This window comes from Sorex araneus, chromosome 4, assembly GCF_027595985.1.
Source record: "Sorex araneus isolate mSorAra2 chromosome 4, mSorAra2.pri, whole genome shotgun sequence".
Lineage (NCBI taxonomy): Eukaryota > Metazoa > Chordata > Mammalia > Eulipotyphla > Soricidae > Sorex > Sorex araneus.
Window position 1 is genome coordinate 154,131,035 of NC_073305.1, and position 24,677 is coordinate 154,155,711.

The 24,677-nt window shown below is 37.8% G+C and overlaps 1 protein-coding gene across 13 annotated transcripts in view; it reads right to left on the reverse strand.

Moving 5' to 3' along the window:
* The window catches only part of PTPRK (protein tyrosine phosphatase receptor type K), a 564,747-nt gene that overhangs the window by 72,826 nt on the left and 467,244 nt on the right, over positions 1-24,677 (reverse strand). For all 13 annotated transcript variants that reach the window (XM_055135020.1, XM_055135009.1, XM_055135012.1 and 10 more), the window contains exons 12-13: positions 23,688-23,961; positions 19,542-19,578 (exon numbers count right to left, since the gene is read on the reverse strand). In XM_055135020.1, the coding sequence (XP_054990995.1) occupies positions 19,542-19,578; positions 23,688-23,961 (311 nt within the window). The remainder of the gene's footprint in view (positions 1-19,541; positions 19,579-23,687; positions 23,962-24,677) is intronic.

Genomic DNA, 24,677 nt, shown 5'->3' on the forward strand with positions numbered 1-24,677 from the left:
TGGGATTTTCCACTTATAACACTGAAGAGAATGTGAGTGAAGACAATATAGAAGGCTTTGTGGGGAAATGAAGGGTCAGTGGGGACAGAAGGAACAGGAAAAGAATGAACACGTTTTTGGAATTTCTCAATTGTTCCCAGCTGTTCATGTTTCCTAAGGAGTATCAGGAAAGCATTTCTGATTCCAGTCATAAGGCTAGTGCTTGGGACCTGGCAAAGAGCTATCTATGCTTTTAATTTGAAAGTGGATTTTGTGGGAGAAATGTCTAGAGATACTGAGATTTAGGGGATAAATGATGGCTGAAGACAGCAATTGTTAAGTCAGATTTAGAGTGTAAAAATCCAGCTGACAAATTTCCAGGGCTTAGGACTATATTCAAACTTTATGAGATCACAGCTATCTTCAGAATTTTCACCACGCCTGATTGTTGAGGATTTTAAAACTGCCTATGACGACATTGCATTGAGATAAATTTTGTATTTATTTTACTAACAGATTTGAATGTTTAAATGAAATGCTGGTTTTACATTAAATGAAAGATTTCATATGATCAGATAAAATTGCTGATTCAAGGTCAATTTTCCAAGTCGGAATTAGTTGTGACACAGTATTAGGACAGGGCCAGAGTCCGATGGATATGTAAGAGAACTTGAACTCCTCAGAACAGGCTCTGGGCATATAAAAAAAGAAATACTGAGTTCACAAGCAGAATCCAGACTGGGCCTCTAATGCATGGGTACACAGAAATGAAAGAATGGAGTATAAAGAGTTGCAGGGATACAGTGATGGTTACAGTACTCCTGTTGACATTTCGATACTCTACTATACCTGGAGAATCACACTGTGGTACCCAGGGCTTATTCCTGGGTTTTTCTAGTGCTGGGCTATGTGGCTTAGTTTTATAGCACCTTGTATGTGTGAGGGCCTGGGCTCAATATTTGGCAATGCCAAGAAGAAAACTGGTTATCAGAATAGTATTCTACCTAAATGAGTCAATGCAGAGAAGAAACAGAAGAAAACAATCAAGGCCCTAAACTTTATGAAACTTTATCTATTTAGATGGAAATATAGGTCATTCAAATGTTTTAACATTTTAAAATGTTGACCTTTTATATTTCACAACTTCTTTTTGGAAAATGTTTGCTCTCTTTGTTATTTCTATTCCCACTTAAATTTGAAGGGAAAGGACGGGGAAATCAGAACAAATTTGTTTACTATGAATTGCAGTTATGTAAACTATTTAAAAGCTTATGGACTGAGTGAATACAATCTAAATATTAGAGTGGTGCACAGTCTTTAACAATTGCAAAGAAGCATGAACTTGAAGTAATATATGTCATAGCTCTGTGAGCCGTGTGAAGGACATATTACCAAGGAGAATGATGCGAATGAGTCAAAGATTTTGACAGTATTAAAGAATAAATGGGAACTATGTAATGTCATCAGTTCTGCTGACCCTGATTTGATTCCCGGCACCTCAAGTGTTTCCTGAGCATCACCTGAGCATGGTTGGGTGTGGTTCCAAACCTCCCTGACCTGCCCAGAGCAAAGGAATACTGACTTTCTACTCAAAGAATCCGACCCAAAGAAAACATACTTTCTTTCTATGAAACATGGTAAAATTCTGCAGTGAGTGATTTTTGCTGCTTCCAAAGAGGGCAACAAGGGAGCAACACAATATAAATAAATTCAGATTATTCACTTAGGATGAGAACACTTACAAATTTTTGTGTGGCTAATCTATTCATTTATGTAATGAGGCATATACACTTTTTAAGTGCTTTAGTTCTTAAAGTTTGGAAACTAATAGTTTTTTAAAATTATATATATATACACACATATACATTCTATATGTACAACATTAAAAAGATTTTGTTTCACATTAGCGGAGGTTTAATAAAACAGTTGCTACAGTTGGGAACTGTTAAAATTGGAAAGCTTCACTTCTATAAAACATGCCTCAAAAAGTGAGTGAGAAACCATAGGCAGAGGAAGTCCAAAGACTGCAGGAGAAAAAGTTCAACAAAACTGAGTTTCATTTTCTGTGGTAACCACATCATGTACTTGGGAGCAGTCAAATCTGGAGCTCACTGGAGATAAGTATTTAATAATTTAGAAAATCACAGTGTTAGGTAGTTCTATAATTGCATATGAAAGATTAAAGGTAAGAAATTATGGACAAAAAGAGATAAAAATGGAAGGTACTATTTTATTACCCAACAAAACAGTGAAGATGACCCCATCATTGGGAAACAAGGGATAAAAATGGACTGAAGAGATAGTCCAGAGGGTAAAGCACTTGCCTTGCATGCAGCTGAATGGGCTTCAACCCCAGGACCAGAAAAGCCAGGAGCAAGTTCTGAGCACCTTTGATTCGCCAGGTATAGAAGAGTATCTAAATGTCAACACGAATACTGTAACCATCACTGTATCCCTGCAACTCTTTATACTCCATTCTTTCACTTCTCTATTTTTTTTTTTTGGAGGGGTGGCACTTGTTGGTACTCAGGGTCTTTTCCTGGACCTGTGCTCAGGGGTTCCTCCTGGTGGTGCTTGCATTGAACCAAGACTGACCACACTGAAAGCAAATGCCTTAATTTATGCACAATCTCCCCTGCCCTAGTTAAATTAAAAAAACAGTTACTTTGAGGGTGGCACACCACCAAGTAGAGGTTAGGATATGGGGGATCCCATGGCAATTCCTAGACAGCCGGCCGCCGGGGGCCTCCATTGCTAAACCAGGGCAGGGGGCGGGTTCTTGGGGGGTACTCTGATTTTTAAGCCTTTTTATTTTTTCTTAAAGTAAATGACTTAATTTACTTTCCCTAACTCATTTCTTTAGTTGCTTTGGGAAGTGTGTCTTATTTAAATGCTCCACTTTCTCTCTACTCTTTCATGTCTTTTGTCTAGGACTCATCAAAGTTTCCTGAATCCTCTCAGTAAGAAGTCCTGTATATTTGGTTCACCTAGGTCTCTGTCACTGATAGATTCATTTGGAGAAAAATAAGCATTCTATACTAACAGCCATTCCACATAAAGACTGAATTAATTTACATCTCAGGGGACATTTGAAATTAGAGCCTCCTATCCTAAGGTCTCCACAGTTCCCGCAGAAAAGGTAATTTGGGTCATTTTCCAATACCCTGCACGATGAGCAGTTGTTTCTTCGAATGGTTCCAAATAATAGCATGACGCAAATGGAGGGGCGTAGAAATCCTCTGAGACAGTTGCCCGATTGAGAGTTCAGAGTTATCAGAGCCTTCTGGAACATTTGCCTTTCAAGGTTTAATAATGTATATCTTAAAAATAGAAAATCCATTTGGGATTTTATTATTTATGGCATTAATATATCCAAGAAATATAGAATTAATGTATTTTGGATTTAATACACATTATTCAATGATCCCTTACCGTTAGAGGACCTGCAGCAAAGGCCTCTAGCCCCTTTTTTGCATATCATGAGGTCACATTAAGACCTTTCCTTATACCCCTCTTTTACAGGTTGTGGATTGGACAACACCAAGCCTCCATATTTTGAATTAACAATACTTTATTTTTACCCTTTCCTTGGAATTCACAGGTTCCTGAACGAGAAAAAAATGGCTTTTAACAGGAACACCTTTTCATTTCTCTCTAGGATATCCATTCGTATTGGAGCTTCCCTCTGACTCTTTCTATCCACAGGCATGGAGACCAAACCCCAACTGCGAAAGCCTCTAATAACTTTAAAGTGTTTTTTCTCAAACATAAGCTAGGTTGCACCTATGACTGCCGAGGAACCAGACCAGAGAATGGCTGTATTCCCCTGCTGAAGTTCTCCTGCCAGTAGTTGTGATGCTCCTGTTCCAGTGCTCCCTGACTGATCCAGTGCTTCCTGAAATTTGTTGGACTCCTAATAGCTGCTTTCCAGAGACTCATTGCTACTCCTCAACTGCTGCCTCTCTCTGGCTTCCTTCTCTCCTCCCCTTCTCTCCAGCTCTCCTGGATCTCTCCGGGTGGATCTGGCCCCATGGATCTGCCCCGTGGATCTGGCCCCCCCAGAAAGAAGATACAAAACCAAAACCGAAGCCTTCTTTGGGCTGAAAGCACTCGGATTTACATCCCAAAGACCAGGCTGGGCTGCAGCAAGAAATCTACATGTCAATTACAAACTAGACAGCACCTGAAATTTACATCCCAAAGACTAGGCTGGGCCAGAGCCTGGAATCTACAATGTCAAGTCAAGCCTGGCTAGCACCTTAGATCTGCGGGTCAAAGATCAGCTAGGTTTCTGTGACAAAAGGTTTCTGTTACAAAACTCCAGAAGGCAGCTGGAAAAGGGGACATATTCCAACATCTCCCCCCTTTTTGTTTAGAACAGATTTTAACCATAAAATAAAATGCTAGGCACAAAAAGTTCAATAACACTAGCAGAACACCTATTCTCTAGCACAGATACGCTTTCAGCAGGACCCATCCAAGGATGAAATCCCATGGTTGTGTTTCTCCTCTCTGTCCAACAAACATATAAGCATTCATAATATTAATCATTTTGTATGGGCATAGCAAGAGATGCATTAAACTTTTAGAATTGCTCTCCGGGGGTCACCTCGATCTCAGACTACAGCGCTCAGGCCAGATTAGTCTTTCCTAGCCCTAGCAGGGCCCTGTCTCGTCGTTGCTTTTGGATCATGACATGACACCCCATGACCAAGCTCTTAACATATAGTTAAGCATTAGGCGCTTTGGCCAGGCCCATCTCGATGCTAGGGTAGCACACAACTTACCGCTTGCCCTGGGTCCTTCTTCGTCCCACGTTGGGACCCTGCCTTTTAAGAGGGCTAGGAAGTAAAGGCAGCTGAGGCTTAGGTCAAGAGAACAGATGCCCTGAAAAGTTTCATGCTGAGTGAAATGAGTCAGAAAGAGAGAGACAGACATAGAAAGATTGCACTCATCTATGGTATATAGAATAACAGAGTGGGAGACTAACACCCAAGAACTGTAGAAATAAGTACCAGGAGGTTGACTCCATGGCTTCGAGGCTGGCCTCACGTTCCGGGGAAAGGTCAACTCAGAGAAGCGATCACCAACTACATTGTAGTCGAAGGCCATGTGGGGGAAGGGAGTTGCGGGCTGAATGAGGGCTAGAGACTGAGCACAGCGGCCACTCAACACCTTTATTGCAAACCACAACAGCTAATTAGAGAGAGAAAACAGAAGGGAATGCCTTGCCACAGTGGCAGGGTGGGGTGGGGGGGAGATGGGATTGGGGAGGGTGGGAGGGACACTGGGTTTACGGGTGGTGGAGAATGGGCACTGGTGGAGGGATGGGTTCCCAAACTTGGTATGAGGGAAGTATGAGCACAAAAGTGTATAAATCTGTAACTGTACCCTCACGGTGATTCTCTAATTAAAAATAAATAAATTTAATAAAAAAAAACAGAAAAAAAATAAAATAAAAATAAAAATAAAAAATAAATTATTAAGAAACAAAACAAAACCAAAAATTTATCACTTCTTAGTTTAGATACCACTTATATCTAGAGATGTTCTTAAAAGATGACAAAAATATGATTGATAAGTAATAAAGGTCATATGTACCACCATCTATTCTCTTCCAGAAAAAAATTCAATGAAATACTATATATTTTGTGAAAAATAAAATGGAGAAAAAGGGAACAAAAAAAAAAAAAAAGAGAACAGATGCCCTGGAGGAAAATATCATGTAGAGTCAAATGACTCCCAGGTTACAAAAGCATAACATTTGTTAAGTCTTCCTGTGTCCATACAAAAAGGACTTGCTCTGAATAAACTATGCAAAGGACTCAAGGAAAAGAGAAAAACATTATTTACAAGTCAACAAAACACTAAGAAAGAAGCTACAAATAAACAAAGAGGAATAGGAGCACTGTAATGGGAGTAATCCAATAAACCTAAACTACGTGAGGCTATGTTATCCTACACCTTACATAAAGGAAAAATAGGGGCCAGTGATGTGGCTCAGGGGTAGAGTAGCTGCTGTGTATGTTTGAGACCCTGGCTTTGATTCTCAACAAAGCATGGTCCCCTGAGCACCACAAGGAATAACCACTAGACACAGAGCCAGAAGCTCATAACCTTCACCATCCAAGCACCACCAGGTATATGGCTCAATGGCCAGCATTTTTGCAGCCTGGGGAAAGCAGAAACCAGGTCATGTTTCTCGTGCATATACAAATAATGTTAGTATCACACTGTTAAGTATCCTGAGATCATAAACAAATTTGACATGAACATGTCTTTTTTTTTTTGGTTGAATTCCTCCCAAACTAAAAAGAAGTGATCCACAATTTAGTGACATAAAATAATCCGTTTAGTTACTCTGTAGATGACTGTGTATATTATATTGAAATTTAACCTCATTTTTTGAGGGGAGTTATTGGGTTCCCTGGTGGTGTTTGGGATAGAGTATATGTCAGGAATTGAACCCATGTTGGCTGTGTGTGTGCAAGGCAAGCATCATGCCTGCTGTACTGTCTCTCTAGTCCTTTTAAAGGAAGTAATTATTATGAGAGCAAAACTAATTTTTTTTTTTTGCTACAGAAAAAAGTTACATGTAGTTTTAACACTGACTTCCAAAACCTTATGTTCTTTATCAACAAACAGGATACACAGCTTAGATGTTTCACAGTGATGCTTCACAGATATCATTATAGTGAACACTAAAAAAGATTTTTAGCAAAACATCTGGTAAACAGAAGTCAAACCGAACTTAGTTGGCAATGTATTTATTTTTCCAATTTTCTTTCTCAAACATGGGTATATTGAAGAGTCGCTGCTTAGTTGTAACTGTGTCTCCAGGAGAAATTTTGAAATACTAATGTACTTTATTTTCTTTGATTGTTGTGACATTCATCTTGTTGTCATTTTGTAAAGTATAGTGTGAATTTTTCAAATAGCTATTTCAAATGGGTTGTTGGGGGAAAAGGTTCTCTTAGCAGTGAATTTAAAAATACTCCTCATTTGCCTTTGCCAACTGTCTTACCTAATACATCCCAACTATTCTTGAAATGTTCACACTTACTTCCAGTTTGATTGTTGTTTTTTTTTTGACACATTCTTCTTTTAAAGTATAAAAAAGTACAGTTTTCACAACATTTAAAGATGTTCCTCCACTTGATGTACAAATGCCTGAAGAATATGACTGTCACAGACTGTCACTGATTGAAAGTAAGTCATAGAGCAAGATGATTTGGAATCTATTGCAGTTCAGAAAATCTGACAGAACTGCTTTTATAATGCAGAAAACAGAAGCATTTCTAGGCTTTCCTTAAGCACAATTTTCAATAAAAGAGCTTGAATGTTTCTTAATTTCTTTCATTCATCAATTTAAATCAGAATGCACTACATAAATTAAACAGTTAATTGTGATAATAGGATTCTCTCTACTTTATGGGATAGAATTAAAACAACAATCAATAGTATTATTATATAAATCATTTAACAATAAAATGTTAACCGTGCTCATCATACAAGCATATGTAGTGAAACAAGCATCCTCTATTGTTTGAAACAGGAACCGTATTTCAGTGCAGCCATTTTATTCATTTATTCATTAATTTTTTTGGTTTGGGGGCCACATCTGGCAATGCTTAGGGATTGAATACTCTGGCGCTCTATGTAGGAATTTTTCCTGGTAGATTTTTGGGGAACATATGGGATGACTGAGATTGAAACTGGGCTGGCTGCAAGCAAGCAAAGCCTACCTGCTCTACTATCTTTCCATCCTGAGTGCAGCAATTTTAAAATTTGTGTGTATCATATGCCTTAGAAATACTGCTTTTACAAATCCAAGGTGCGAAGAAGAGATAGACAGGAAGCAACAGAGAGCAGGGGTCTCAAGGATCCAAATACAGTGGTAATGTAACAGAGTGGTATACCTAAATATCCACAGAGTCAACAACATTGGAAACAAGAGATCCCAACTTCAAAAGTCAACATTCAAAATGTGTCTCCCAAGGTGGCAGGTTGGGGGTGGTGAGGGGGAGAGGGAACCTGGGAACCCTGGTGGAGGGAAGAAGAAACTAGAGGTGGGTCTTGTGCTGGGACACAATATGTCTAAAAGCCAACTATGAATAATTTTGTAAATCACGGGGTTTTAATAAAAATTTAAAAAACTGAAAACAAGGAAATACTGCTTTTAGAAGTCTATAGAAAGAAAACAGGTCTTAGCCATGGATGTTTATTCCATTATTTTTGGAAAACATAAATGGCCATCAATTAAGGATTAAATACTCACTCATGCAATGCACTATTTGTATTCTCTAACATGGATATATGTTCAGGACATTAAAAAAAAAGTTTGCTGTCATACCCAGCAATGTCCAGTCTTACTCCTGGCTCTGCATTCAGCAATCATTCCTATATGTCCAGGCCATTTAAAGTTTTTTTTTTTAAGCAAGCAAGAAAGGATCATACCATCATTTTAGGTAAACAAGAACTAAAAAAAACCCCTGCATATCTTCTATATATAGGTAGATATTAACATAGATATGCTACCATAATAACTAAATTTGGAAAGAATTACATTACATAATGGACTTTATAAATTCAGAACCAAAGGACTACATCTTTAAGACAGGAATTGATATGTCTTAGGGGTTACTAGCAAAATCTCAGTATGAAAATTTCGTAACAGAGATTGCAAATAATCAAAGGAAACTAAAAGTTAAGGCCTTCACTTCTAAGAACAGTCTGTGGCAGAGATAAGGAGTCTTCGTGAAAAGACAAACTTGCACTTTAAGACAGATAGGGCCAATTACCCCACACTTACTTTGCAGACTTACATAGGTTTCATGCCTTCCATCTGGAAGCGTGGTATCTGTTTTTAGTTCTTGATAGGAAGTAAGCATATAATACACACATTCCTATTAGAAGACCAAACACACATGTACGCTAGACCGTTACTCAGTTATAAGAAAAAATGAAGTTCTGTAGTGTGCTGCAACTTGGACAGAAGCAGTCTCTCCTGCTAAATCAAAAGCTAAAAGAAAAGTACCAGTTAATTTCCCTCCTATGTGGGGCGTAAAAAAAACAAAGAAAGGAAGTAGGCAATCCCCAGTGGAAACAAGTCTTGGGACTAGAGGATTTATGTGGTGAGAAAGCTTTAAAACAACAACACGAGATCTGAATTATTGAATGATCCTAAGGTAGAACTTAGATATTTTTTGATCCTTTAATTTTTTTCCATGTCACTCTATGAAATTTTATTTGCTCTCTTCTTTAAAACACCGTTAAGATGATTACAAGTGAGCTATGTTTACTTCAAGCATGTCTTCAGTGGAGGATGAACCTATCAAAAAATATTAACTGTCCAGTTCAGAGATGCTTTTCCTAAGGAAGTCAATAGAGGTGGATGGTCATTGAAGTGAGCAGAGCTGAAGTTTTATTAGTACGGTGCTACCTTGGCCCCATAGGATAGCCCCGTCAAAAGTGAACATAAGAACCAGAAGGAAAACAATTGGGTGGTTTCCTCAAAGGCAAAGACTGGCATTTTAGGAGGCATGGATGCAAAGCCAGGTGGTGTAAATAACAGCAGCTAGCAATGAAAACACCGCCTTTCTGAATTTACAATATGGAAAGCACACCTGTGCACAAGAATGTCTATCACGAAGAGTAGCATTATCTTAAAGAGACAAGTCGGATATTTACTTCAGGGCCATCACTACTCAAATGGAATTTCTTTCTGCTGTCACACTCGGGAAAATGTGATCGGATCACATTTTAGGCTTACTGTAAATAGGACCACCCTATTTACAAATATTAATTTCTTTATGTCCTTCATCAGTGAAACAGAGGTGAAATTGTCATTATCATCAGGTCCAGCTACACTTAATAAGGAAAAGGAATATCAGATGGAACATAGGCTCAAAATGTAAGATGTAAGTACAGGCTCAAAAGCTCCGAGATCCGGTCAAAATTGAAGGTGATAAATACAACATTTAGATGTTCGTGATGATACTGTTCATTTGTCTTAAAAAAATATGTATCTGCCTAGTATGTGGCTTTTAAAAAATCTCATTTTCATAAACCCTGATAGTTGTAAATAGAATTTCAGCCAAGATTTAAAAATCATACGAGCTACACAATTTGCTTATGATAACTGATCACAAAAATACTAATCTAAAATTTTTTCAGACATAAAATAAACTCAGAAATGCCATTTACTCTTTTCCTCCTACCGATCACACATAGTGGTCACTGCTCACTCAAGAAATATCCAATTAACTTTCTATTCTAATGCCATTTATTAAATCAGAGAGATAATCTTTAAAGTAATCCACATTTCATTAAAAACTGAATAGAATGCATAATTTCTAACACTAAACTGATTTGGGATAAAACATACTTTGTCTACCACAGAGCAATAACCATAGACCAATACTCTATAACACTCTGCGAATGTGTTTCAATGAGGTCAAACTAGATTTTAATCTTTTCTTTATAAAATAAATATAGAAAAAAGAGAAGCGGAGCTCATGTTTCCATAATACTGCAATAAAACTAATGTAATCCTTTGATTTTTATGATTACTCCAGAGAGCTGTTTTTAATTGCCAAGAATAAAATACTTAGTTTTCTCTGATTAACCACTTGTCTTCTCAAAACCAATGGATTAAAATAGAGAACCTGTACAGTCACTACATAAAGAGGGTGATGATAATAACCGACGGTGTGAGTGTGTGCATGTGACCTTGCTGTTTTTAGAAAAGCTATATCTTCACCAACTGCTTGAGCCCTTGCTCCTCCCCCGGCAACTTCTCCATCATACCTCCAAGTTCATTGCTTAATTTTGCTTCTCACAAACTACAGGACACAACTGAATTAGATTTTTGACTCATCCTTTTTCCTCTCTATGTTTCAATGATAAGTTTCCTTATTTTCTTCTGAGCGCTTGTTGACAAAGATGCTAACATTCCCTATTTGCACTCCAAGTCTTTTAAGGGCAAATTAGGGGTTTACTATCATGTTCTTCAGAATGCTTTATAATTCTTTTGCTCAATTCCAAAGCCACTTCCCTACTTTCTGGTGTTTGTTACAGCACGAAGCATATCCAAGTACTAAAAACCTCTGTGTTAGGCTTTAACAAATTATTGTACAGTTGTTGAGCAAAACAATACAAATGTTTTATCTCATGGCTCTCGATATTAGAAAGTCTATATGAATTTCACACAATAATTAAGGCACTGGCAGGTCTGTGCTACCTTTAGAAGCTCAAGGGGCCCTTCCTGAGACCTCCTTAGTCTTTGGCTCATAGCCCTATCTCTTTTGGCAAAGCACCTTACTCCAATCCTTGCTTCAGTTATCACATCACTTCTCTGCATCCCTCCTACTACTTAAAAGAATTCTTTGATGATGCTGAGTCTGCTGGCATAATCCAGGATAATTTCTCCAAAGAAACTAAATTTAGACACACCTTCACTTTCTCTCTTGCCAGGGGCCTGGGGACCGGGACCTATAGGGATGCGGAATTATTCAGCTTGCCACAGAAGCCTAAACTAAGAATTACTATAATTATAATTATAAATCACTTATGTCTTTAAATAATATATAAATCACAGAATACCAGGAAATGTTCATCCTACCAGAGTTTAGTTCAGAGCCATGAATCACTGATATAAGCTTTATTAAAACTGTACTTGTTCCTGGCTTGGTTTCAACTTAAATACGCTCTCATTTCCCTCAGGTTGTGATCTATTACTCTACTACTACTAGACTATTCAGTAATTTCCTTCCAGGTTTGAGAAAAATGAGACACCAATCAGATTAATTTTCTTAAAAACTTGTGCATAGGTCCAATTGGTAGGAAAAATGTTATACACTTGTTCCTTTGCAGAGGAAAGTACTTAGGCATTCTGAGAAAGCAGAGGATTTATTCTGATTACAACTTCTCAAAAAAGACCAGCAACCATCTCAAAGCAAATTATACCCTGGGGATCAAAAAAAAAAAAATCCAAACCCTGTATAAGGTTTTCTTTATAGCCTGATGAAACTATCACAGCCAAACACAATTTCTATCAACTTAAAAAACAGCGGTATTAAAAAATCAGCAAATTTCTTTCTGATGCTTGTCCATTTCTGTTGATATTTAGCAAAGTAGAAATCTTTTTAATGTAATCTAAAATAAAGTTGTTTAGATCTTTAAATACACACACACACACACACACACACACACACACACACATTCCCGCTACATTTCTCCTGCTTTTAAATCACACTTCACTAGAGTAGCAGGTCTTATAATGGATAAAGAACAAACATGAAATTTAAGAAATTGTAGCATTGTACCAACATTCAAGTTCACATATGATAAATATTATGGGAATTATTTGAAGAGCTTCTACACACATGGTATTTCCAAACAGAGCTTTCGAGGATTTATTATAACTTAACAGAGTAAGTGAATGTTTCTCCCCTAGTAGTTTACCATTTTCTAATGTCAGAGACACTTTTAATTCATCTGTACATTCTAAATACTAACTAAATTATGAAGATATATTTTGTAAGAACACACTTGAGAACCAGAGAGATAATACCGGGGTTAAGGCATTTCCCTTACACGTAACTCACACAGGTTTAATCCCTATTACCACAAGGTTCCCTCAGTACTGCTGGGGTCACTCCTGAGCATATGTATGTGCAATTTAACCTCACCACCCCCAAATCACACTCATTCTTTATCCAATACTTAGTAAATAGAGAAGAAAGAAAAAAAAAACTTATACTAGTATTTTTTGCTTTATCCTCTGTCTTAGATAAAATCTCCCATGTACACCTACTCTTGTGAAAAGTAAGTTAAAAAATAAGAATACGTGTTTATTTATTTACTTATTTATTTTTGGGTCACCCAGCGTTGCTCAGGGGTTACTCCTGCACTCAGGAATAACTCCTGATGGTGCTTGGCGGACTATACGGGATGCTGGGAATCAAATCCGGGTTGGCCGCGTGCAAGTCAAATGCCCTACCTGCTGTGCTATTGCTCCAGCTCCAAGAATACATGTTTAAAAGGCATGCTAAAACCAAATATATTTTTAGATTTTTAGGGGTTGTGTATATATATACACATATATAGGATGACATATGTATATATGTCATCATTGTTTAACATATGTAATACTCTTGAATAAAGAATACTCTGATACAGACTATTACCAGGTTGGGAACATAAAATGAGAAATTATCCAGTCTGCAGACATTTTTCCACAAACCAAAGTCAACTATAGGATTACCAATGAATGAATGCAGACATGCAGGCCTTAGCTTTTGTCACTGCCATCTTTCCAGATGCTTCTAGGGAAAGCAGAATCTGGGTTCCTCCCTTTTAACTCTCTAAAGCCCCTGGAGGGTAAGTTCCACAAAATATTTATAGCACAACAGTAAATTTGTCAAGGATAGTCTAAATTGACACCTAAAAACAGATTCTTGGGTTTCTCTGCAGACCCACATCCACAGTCAAGACCTTCTCCTTGCCCATTCATCCTCCTGGTGAGCTTGACCTGCTGGCTCATAACAACGGAACTTGTTTGAAACTCGGAGAGGATTCCTTTTCTTTCCATGTGGTTGCTGCTAGCCATGCCAGACCTCTGGCATCTCTGCAGGCCCACATTCACAACTCTACTTGCCACGGCTCCTACTCTGAAATATGTGGCTGTGTAAGCTCTACTCACTGTACCTCAGGCTGGACACGCATTTAGCTCCCGTGGGAAACCAACAGACTTGGGTATCTCTGGTTGCACCCAAGGACTTCATTCTATGAAAACCTTATTATTACCTCTGTCCACCTATCCCACAGAAAAGCCCCCTCAGGCAGTAGTGGTGGTCATTTACTATTATATTTCTACGGATGACATAGAAATATAAGATGAGTTTAGACTTTATCCAAATGCAAGTGAGAGAATAACTAACGAAGCTGGTTTCCAGAGTAATCATATTTTTTCAAACCTAAACGTCTGAAGTTAAGAAGTTCCAGTAATGTGTAGACTGAAATCTCAGAGTTATTATTAGGTATAAGAGGTAGTCCATTTCATTCTCTTGACTTTCTCCCCTTCCTGGTCAATTTGGTTACCACCTTCAGAAATATTACAGGCAGAGAAGAAATGCCCAAGATAAGATGGATGGGTTGTGGTCTATTTTCGCTATTTTAAGTTTTAATTAATTCATTTAGACACACCTGCTGGTGCTCAGAGAATCACTCCAGCTTGTGCCCAGAGGGAATATATGTGGTGTTGGGGATTGAATCAAAGTCAGACACATGGAGGGCAAAACACCTTAAAAAGATCTATTCTTAGATCTACCTGGCCAAGCTGAACTACAAGCATGATCCTAAAACATTCATTGGCACAGATGAATAGGAACTGTTTACATGAGTGGTTCTTAAACTGTGGCCGAGAAAGTGTCATCAATAATAAACTTGTAAGAAATACAAATTCTTGGGCCCCCTGAGGTAGAGATTGAAGTACTGATGTGGTAATCTGGAGGGGAAGTCCAGCCATCCACATTAACAAGCCTTCCTGGTAATAAAGATCGAAGCTGAAGTTTCAGAGCCACCAAATTAAAATAGTTTGATTCATTACCCGTTCTGAGCCTACGTTGGCTGGGCAGCTAAGGAAACAATTTCCTCAAGTTCTTAGCCTGTGTTCCGTCTGGTGAATGCTTTTCCTCTACTAGGTTACTCATTCCTTCACCCTCACAGTAAGTCTTTCTCGGATAACTACATAAAAGAGTAATGGCCTAGACATATGTGATAATATTTCCTATTCCAAACTGCTTTATTAGCTCCAAATAACTGCACCATCTGTCATAACACATATCTATTTGTTTGTGTCCAGTTTGCTTCCCTTTATTTAAGCTCCATCTAAGACTTTGTTCTATTTATTCACAACTCTATGCTCAGGGCCTAGAATATTATCTGGTATACATAGGGCCTATTGAATGACTTGAAATTGATGTCGTAATGAAATGCGAAAAGGTCAAAGAATGTGTAATGAATAGATAAGCCGTAGTTTGCTGAAGAAAATTATTTGCAAATTAATTTTTGAAATAAACATTTCTAATTTGGAAACAAAAAAATTGTAAAAATATAGTCATATAACTATAGCTTCTTAAATTTTTTTCACTGCAAATGTTATATTCAAATAAAATTTACATACATTCCACATTCTTCTGTTCTATCAAATGTGATAGCTTATTAATGTCCTATTTTTAAGAAAATAAACAAATTTTGATATTGCAGATACTACTATAAAATTAAATCTTAAAAACTTTTATCACAAAAACACAAATTTTATGAGGAAGAAACTTGCACCCAAAAATAGCCTCAAAATAATAGTAATTTAATAAATTATAAATACTTTCAACTTTGAGATTACTTTGTATTCTTAGCCTTCTTTTAGGGAAATACTCAATAGGTTACCAGTATCAATTTTTTAAATTAATGTTTACTTGTTTTTTGTTAAGATTTCTTTTTTCATTGGAAGGGGGTGGTGATACTTCCCAAGCAAATGCTTGGTTGGGGGGGGGGGAGGTCTAGGGACCACTATAAGTGATACTTAGTCTATGTGAGTGGAAGGTTTAATTCAATGTATTGAAAGGCTGTTGTGTAGGCCTAATTGTGCTATGTAGCGCCATGATTAATCCCGGAGTACTGGGGGCCAGGACGATCACCTGCCTTGCTTGGGAGGTCGTGTGATCCTGGGAAACAACTCGAGGCCTTAAGCATAACAGGCATGATGTGACCCTTTGAGTTAAAAGGGTTGAGCTAATCATTTAGCTAACTATGTGAGTGGACTGGAGCGATAGCACAGCGGGTAGGGTGCTTACCTTGCACACAGCCGACCCGGGTTTGATTCCTCTGTCCCTCTCAGAGAGTCTGGCAAGCTACCAAGAGTATCCCGCCCGCATGTCAGAAACTGGCAAGCTACCCATGGAGTATTTGATATGCCAAAAACAATACCAAGTCTCACAATGGAGACATTACTGCTGCCTGCTCAAGCAAATGGATGAACAATGGGACAATAGTGCTACAGTGCAACTATGTGAGTACATGGATTTATCAGTGATTATTTACATATTAAGAAAAGTCAACGATATAATATGAAAATAGAGTTGAACAAGGTAAAATTTAATTGTATGTACTTTGTGGCACCACACTTCTTAGCTGCAAATATAAATAACCATATGTGAACTGGGTATTGTTATAAACTGTATATAGAACCACATACAACAAACAAATACCAAACTTAAAACAGCATTCTTTCACAGATGGAGAGAGTTGCCTAAATAACGGTGAGCATACAGGATCCACAAAGCTCCCACCTCAACCTCCATGAGCCTCTCTATTGCCTTTTAAAATTACAGCTGAAGGCCAAGGATATGGCTCAAATGGTAGCGCATACATCAAGCAACTGCATGTGCAAGCCCCTGAATTTGATCTTGAGCACTAAACTATTCAGCTGACACAGCCAGACTTGGTACCACAGGGAGCATTTTCCTTGTCCTGTCTGATGGCTATTGATTTTACTAAGAAAAAAAGAAGGAATAATAATAAAGTGGCTTAATTTGTATATAAGTGTACAACAACTTGGGTATTGGATATGGTCTTTCATAAATGGATAAGATAATGGAATAACTTCCATGATTTTCAATATAATTTAGATAAAAACCTTTCACTGGACTATTCCTCCATCTATCTTCTCAAAGACTTACCTAAACAGAGTCTGTGAGTAGCACCACTGATCTCAATAGCAATGAACATAACTCCCGGAACATCACTTTTCTTTTCATATAAGTCACATCACTATTTTAGGCATCCTGCTGCTGGTTATTTACTTCATGTTTTTCTAAATAGCCTAACCAAGGCGGTATTTGTTTTATGTATCATTCTCTACCTCATATGAGCTTTAATAAGACAAGAAGCAATGCTTATGCTGGAAAAATTTAGAACAATTCTCACACATCACAAAATGTTCAAAACTGTGATATCTAGTACATATTGTTCTTGGCTTTAATTCTTTTACATTCTTCATGAGAATTTTCAGTATTCTCAATCCACTGTTTTCATCAGCTTATGCCTCAAGAATATAATCTAAGGAATTTGTACCTTCAACATATAGAGCCATTTCTTGCCTAAGAGATAGTTTCATACCTCTGTTCAGTCAATATGACTAAGCTATTTTGTCTACTGTGCTCTACTTCCACAAAAATCTTATTTTCATATTAAATATCTAAGTTTATCATACTCTTACGGTATTTTAAAATGCCCTCTCAATTACACTGGCAGAGGGATGCGTGTTGGAAAATTGTATTACTGAAACCCAATTATGAACAGCTTTGTAGTGCTCTATCTCACAGTGATTCAATAAAATAAAAAATATTTCTTTTAAAAAAAGCCTCTCAGGCAACAACTATTTCATTTTAAATAGTTGGTATTATTTTTACCTTTCATAGGAAAAATGCTATTGGTTCAGAGAATGAAAGAGATCTGGCTAGAAACATTTAAAAGCACTTATTTTAACCCAAGTAATCTCCATCAAAAATTTAGTTTTGGTTTTATAAAGATTTATTTCTAAATCACATAGCACAAATTATGGCTTTTTGGAGGTACAAAATGATGTGACAATTATGATGATGATAAAGTAGTGGTTTAATTACGTACATGCAGTGGCCACATTAAGCGAGATACCACTCAAGTAGTTCAGTAAAGAAACCATTTTAATACTCATGTTAATACTTAAGCAGCAGGTACTCAATTATTTAATTTTGGGTTTGAGGGATTTAGCAATTTACCCAATGCTACAGAACAGTAATAGGCAAAAAAACAGAATTTGAGCCTAGATACTCCAGACCCAGTGTCCTTTCTTGTATTCTAAACCACAGTGCTATTCTGAGATTCAAAACATAGCAAGACAAGACTATTTGATAAAAAGAAAACTAACACAAAGGAATTCTTTCATACAATATCTGATTTTCTGGCAAATACATTTATTCCACATGGTTAAGTCCAATTTCTATAATCTCACCTCTCTTATGATTGAGAACATTGTATTGGGAATATAATATATAGTATCATAATTTTGTTTGGAGAAGCAAAATGATACTTGAACAGTTCATGTAAATGCAAATAAGTATCAGTGAGAACATTACAATTTTAGAATCATTTGTATCTATCTTTCCTCAGATATAATAAAATCACAGCCTCTTCTAAGACCTTCTTGGAGACTAATGTAAAAGCCTTTATATTTCAGAATCTGGTTTAATTCTAGAAAAGCATAGGAAATATATGCCTACATTCTTTAGGAACTTAAAAATTAAAACATCTGAGGAATCAAAACAAATTTGAAAATAAAAATAAATGTTCATATACTATATTTCTTCATATACTCTCTCTTTTTCTTCATTAAGAATTGCTTATTTAAAAAGAAATGAGAAATTTTAGTATTTGAATTAAAAACTGGATGTGCTTTCTCTTCTGTGAAGTTTTTTAATATATTACTTCTCATGATACAAGGGGAAAGCCTTTCTTTATTGCCTTTACAAGTCAAGAGTAAACCACAAATGCTTGATTGAGCAGACTGATGATTAGATAGAGAAAAATGATGAAAGGAAAGATGCCAGCACAAACAGAATATGGCCATTCATTTTTATCCCAAAGGAATCAAGTACTGCTCATGAATGTGGATCTAGTACGAATTCTGGCAGCAAACCACCAAGAGCACTAACCTATGCTGGAGCGCCACGTCTGCATGCAGACAGATTTTTCTTGTTTTTCTTGCTAGAACACACTAAATAGCTGTCTTTGCCTTGTTGGCACAATTAAAAAATTCTTAAATGAAGAATTATAAACATAGTGACTGTGATAGACTTTCTCCCACTCTGAGCTCTAAACACTCGAAGCTGAAAATGTTTTATGGAATTAGGCAGCAAAGTTATAATATAGTATGTCGGCAGGAATGCTACTAGCCATTGGCCATCTCGGATCTAAATTCTTGGCATCAATTTGAAACAAAGCAAAACTAAAAGCTCATGTTAAAAAAGAGACAAAGTCTCAATTTTTTGCACTCCTGATAAAGAAACAGAAAGTTCTCCAAACCCAAACTCTTCCATATGCATGGATGAGCTTGGTTCTTTTGATGTTTAATTGTCATGTACAGAAAGAGATTTTAAAACAAGCAACTTGCCATTTCAAGTTGTTAGCTTTGAGCTTTTCCTAACAGGCTGTTTGATAGCAAGACCTTTCCAATGCTATAATAGTAGAAATAGGCTCCTGTAAGGTTTACTGAATCCTTCCTATTCTCAAAACAAGATTCCTCTAGTTAAGTACCAAGGATGGAAAGTAGCATCCCATTATGTGTAAAAAACACCCATGTGAGTCAGAGAACTTGGCCAGCAATTTAACTGGGCCTTAAGAAAAATATTCTGTAACAGAAGTGCCATATTTAATTAGACCTAAAGTAGGGAACAAAGCTCTTTCATTTTAGAAAAGGGGTGACGAAATTTGGAAAAAGTATAAAAAAGCAAACCTCTTACCTTTTGTAGCAATTCGTACACATTGGGTTTTAGTTTCCTGGAGGAGAAAGAAAAACGAAAGGGAATTATTCACCGTTCCCTGCCTATAAAATATAATTATTATATTTTATAGACATTTATAAAATATATATTTATTATATAACGATTTATACATAATTTTATATATTAAATATATTAAAATAAATATATATTTAATTAATTATATCAGGCTATCAACTAAGTTTATAAAGAAAAAATGGTAGTATTAATAAAACTTCATTTTAAAACATGTATTTTCAGAATAAATTTTTTGATTTGCTTTTTTTGGAGCCATATCTGATGGTGCTCAGGGGTTACTCCCAGGTCTACACTCAGGAATCACTCCTGGTGGACTGCATGCAAGGCAAGAGCTCCAGTGGCTATTCTATCTTTCATGCCCCAGCTCAGAAGGATTTTTTTAAACTAAAGTAAGAACTAAAAAGCAATCTAAGTATTTTACATACTTTACGCCATTTGTATATACCACACAATGATAAACACAATCTGGTCTTGGACAAGTAAGTTAGTACTCTAGCTGCTATTTATTATACTTTTTTATATAATAAAAACAATATATGTATTTGTAAGTTATTACAGATCAGAGCCAAATGTAACTTCATCTTAACGTCAGAGCTGTAAGCTCAGGCTGCAGATCAACATCAGACATTCTTTTGTTTGTTTTTATTTATTTGGGGGCCATAGCAGGCGGTGGTCAGGGCTTACTCCTGGATGGCTCTGCACTCAGGGATCACTTGACAGTGCCCTGGGAACACACGGGGTGCTGGGAATCAGATTTGCATGGCCCACATATAAGACAAATAAATGTGCTGCTCTCTGTATTATCTCTTTGGTTCTTACAATAGAAACTCAACAGATATTGTAAGATGCCTGAAATGATAAATTATAGTGATAAGAAACATGATCAAAAATAGTACCATATTTGTGAAATGATTTCTGTTCTTTGTATTTTAATTCAGCTACTTCATGATGGGATTATTTTTCCTGGTAGGCTTAAAACACTGAGAAAGGAGAAGCAGAAACAGAAAAGGAGGGGCTGGAGCAATAGCACAGCGGGTAGAGCGTTTGCCTTGCATGCGGCCGACCCGGTTCGATTCCCAGCATCCCATATGGTCCCCGAGCACCACCAAGGGTAATTCCTGAGTGCAGAGTCAGGAGTAACCCCTGTGCATCGCTGGGTGTGACCCAAAAGGCCAAAAGAAAAAAAAAAAAACAGAAAAGGAAGAAAAGGATAGGAATTGTTTAATCTCCTGCTTTTTCCTGTTACACATGTAGGTATATGTGCCTTTGTATGTGTGCAGTAATAAAAACTGTTAAATCTTCTGTTTTTCTGTTTTTTTTTTTTTTAATCATTTTGTGTGTGTGTTTGGAGGGGGGGTGGGGAGGGATGTTTACAGGATGGTACTCAAGGTAAAATACATTTCCAGGACAAGCATCTCATTCTGTCAGGACTTGGTTCACTTAGTTTTTATCTTTGAATAGACAGAAGACAGGAAGAGGAAGAGATGTTAAAGTCAGTGAACAAAACAGAGGCTATTTGTTTCCAAAAATGCATTTATTACTCCACTTCGGGTGACTGTATGATAATCAATCAGAACATTTAATATTGTTTTAAGCATCTGTTATTTTTAAATTACACAAAACTAAGTATTGAGGGTGGAGTTCACAATTAAAATGAAAAGTTTGTACTTCAATTACTAATTCTGGTTTGAGGCCCTGTAGTGAGTTGACAGAGACTGTTTCAGAAAGACCCAAAGAGATTTTGATTCCCTAAAAGCAATCACTGTTAATTCCACCAGGATTACCAACCTCTGTTGGTAGGAGTCATGTCAATTCTGAAAATCTGGCCAAGATAACCATGAAATATACACTGTGACTCTGCAATCTGATTAAATTGTATGTAGACATATTAACAATTAGAAGAGAAATTTCATTATCAAAGTTTTTAAAGCTTGTCAAGAGAAAAATCCATTAAAAGCATCAAGGCATTTATGAAAACTCCTCTCATATAGACAAGTAGTTAACAAAGGTAAATTTGGGATCTTTCATCTCTAAAGATAAATACCCAAACGCAGCACTTTATCTTCTATCACTTGCTATTTATAGTGAGAACAGAATAACAATTTCTATAGCTTTATCTGTTTTGTGAACACGCTAGCTATACCAGTGGTATGGATAGATGTGTTGGTGGCAACTAGTAGCTGAGGTGCTTTTAAAAGTTTCCCACTAAGCCTGCCTCATGAGCTGGGGGAGGAGGCAGCTGGGATAGTGAAGGAATCACTAAGTCAATGATGGCTGAAGGGATTGCTTGAAAGGAGAGAAGTGTGCTGAAAGTAGATAAAGGACCAAACATGATGGCTTCTCAGTACCTGTATTGCAAACCATAATGCCCCAAAACAGAGTGAGAGTAAGAGGGAAATTGTTTGTCACAGAGGCAAGGGGAAGGGTGAGATGGGGGTGGGGGAGGGATACTGGGGACACTGGTGGTGGAAAATGTACACTGGTAGAGGGATGGATGTTCCATCATTGTATGACTGAAACCCAAACATGAAAACTTTGCAACTGTAGCTCACAGTGATTTAATAAGAAAAAAGTCTCCCAGTTATATAGAAAAGTCTCCAAGTTAAGTAGAACCAGGTGATGAGAACATGTTAATCATGTTTAGTCTTTGATGATGTCATGCATCTTAGCAAACACTGTGATATTTTTCTTTGTCATATGATGTAAACACATTGGTAAGCAGAAAATAAAACTTTTGTCGAAAGGTAGCCAGTCAATACTCTTAACTTTCATGACTCGCTGAGAACTGTAAATAGATGATGATGTTGTTCACTTAAATTCTTCCAAGACAGAATCTGACCAGGGCAATTGTAGATCACACATTTCATATCATCTCCCAGTTCCCCACATCAGGGGCTCAATTACCCAAACCCAGCAATTTCCTACATAGCCACAAATATATAAAAATGTCACTCCTCTATTGGATTTTAAATTGTGACTGTTTCCTATCTCCAATACATCTTTTTTTCCCCTACTATGTTCTTGGAAAAAAAGAAAAACAAAAGCAACTGAAATTAAATAAGTTTTAGAAGAGAAAATCTTTCAAAGACAACAGCATGAGGCGTGAAAGGCCAGGTTATTTCCGCCACATATGGAACCACTGGTCGTTTTGAACTTCCTGTTGTGTTTTCCTCTTCGATATTCATTTGGGATCAGCGGCAGTGTTGAAAAACAACTGTGTCCAAAATGGGAAAAGGAGGGGAACCAGGGAAATGGAAAACAGACTTCTCTTAATGGCACAGCATCCAGCCCTCCCCAGGCCGCCTTCTGCTGAGGTTCTGTCAGCTATACCACAGGCGCCCTATTACTTTGTAATCAGAGGATTGTTACTTGTTATTTACTATTTGGCTTGTACCCCCCAAAAAGTTTAGAAGGGTTTATTAGCCTGCTGTGATACATGCATTCTGTTTATCCTGCTGTAAATTTAATCTTCTGAAGTGTGCCACGGTGAAAACAAGCCAGAACAATGCCCCGTATTTACCAGGGGAAGTCTCCACAACAAGCCCTCCCGCCTCTTCCCAACATTTTACTCACAATTGCTCTCGTGGGCTTTCCTGAGGGAAGTTCAAGTAGAGGCAGTTGCTAGGAAACAGGAATCCTGGGCCATGTAACTGGCACGGAGCCTCAGCTCCACACAGAACCCACACAGCATTAAGGCAAGGACAAAGACGCAACTACCCCGACACAACCCTTCTTCTGAACCCTTATAAAAAATGCTACCTAATATTTAAAAGGATTGAAGCAATAGTACAGCGGGTAGGGTGCTTGCCTTGCACGTGGCCAACCTGGGTTCAATTTCTTCACCACTCTCAGAGAGCCCTGCAAGCTACCGGGAGTATCGCGCCCCCATGGCAGAGTCTGGCACGCTACCCGTGGTGTACTGGATATGCCAAAAACAGTAACAAGTCTCACAAAGGAGACATTACTGGTGCCCGCTGGAGCAAATCGATAAGCAACGGGATGATAGTGCTACAGAGATACAGTGAACATTTAAAAAATGTGACTGCAGCTTTTCTTCAGAGGAAAGCCCAATCTTCGAAGGAGGCTTACCTTTTCCACACTGCTCATTGCTTGGAAATAGATGTTGTAGCCTTTGCGTGGAGCCAGAGGGGGGTTCCAGAAGCCCTGATAGGTCCGATTATCACCCACAGTGAACGGAGCAGGTTCAGGAAGATTCCCGGGAGGCAGTTCTGCGGCGAAGTAGTAGGGAGATGCCCCGCTCAGGGCATTCTGGTAGGTGACAGGAACCTGATAGCATTCCATGGCTCCGGCTTCTCGCTTGGTTCGGTGGGGGTGAAGCTCCTCCACCACAATTTGATAGGCACTTGGGGGAAACAGAACAAAAATCCTCCACTGAGAGAGTAGACACTAATACTAGTAGCTCAAAACAGTAATGAGAAATATTAACACACAGCATACAGTCGTGTACAAGTCAGACTACCTGACCACACTCTGCTTCTCACCTAGACAGCAAGAAATTAGAAATCGCTCATGGATTCTGCTTTCCCCAATTCTTGGGCAATTCTTAAGCAACAGAAATAAGAAGTAAGAAAAATCATCATTTTTTTTCTATCTTTAGATGTTGAGAAAAGAGCCGCCCAAAGAAGGAACCATCAAATACAGAGAAGCTTGTTTTCTTGTTTGTTGTGTCATACCCGGCAATGAGTGGTGGCTACTACAGCTTTAGTACTTGGAGGGAGAGGAGTTAACATGCATTGGTGCCCAGGGGATATTGCAGTGCCAGGGATGGGACCTGGTCTCCTGTATATCACTGTCACAGTCATCCTGTTGCTCATTGATTTGCTTGAGCGGGCACCAGTAATGTCTCCAATGTAAGACTTGTTTGTTACAGTTTTTGGCATGTTGAACACGCCATGGGTAGCTTGCTAGGCTCTGCCATACAAGCAAAATACTCTCAGTAGCTTGCTGCGATCTCCAAGAGGGGCGGAGGAATCGAACCCGGGTCGGCCACATGCAAGGTGAATGTCCTACTGCTGTGCTATCGCTCCTGTATATAAGACATGCGAAAAAAGCAGTGCA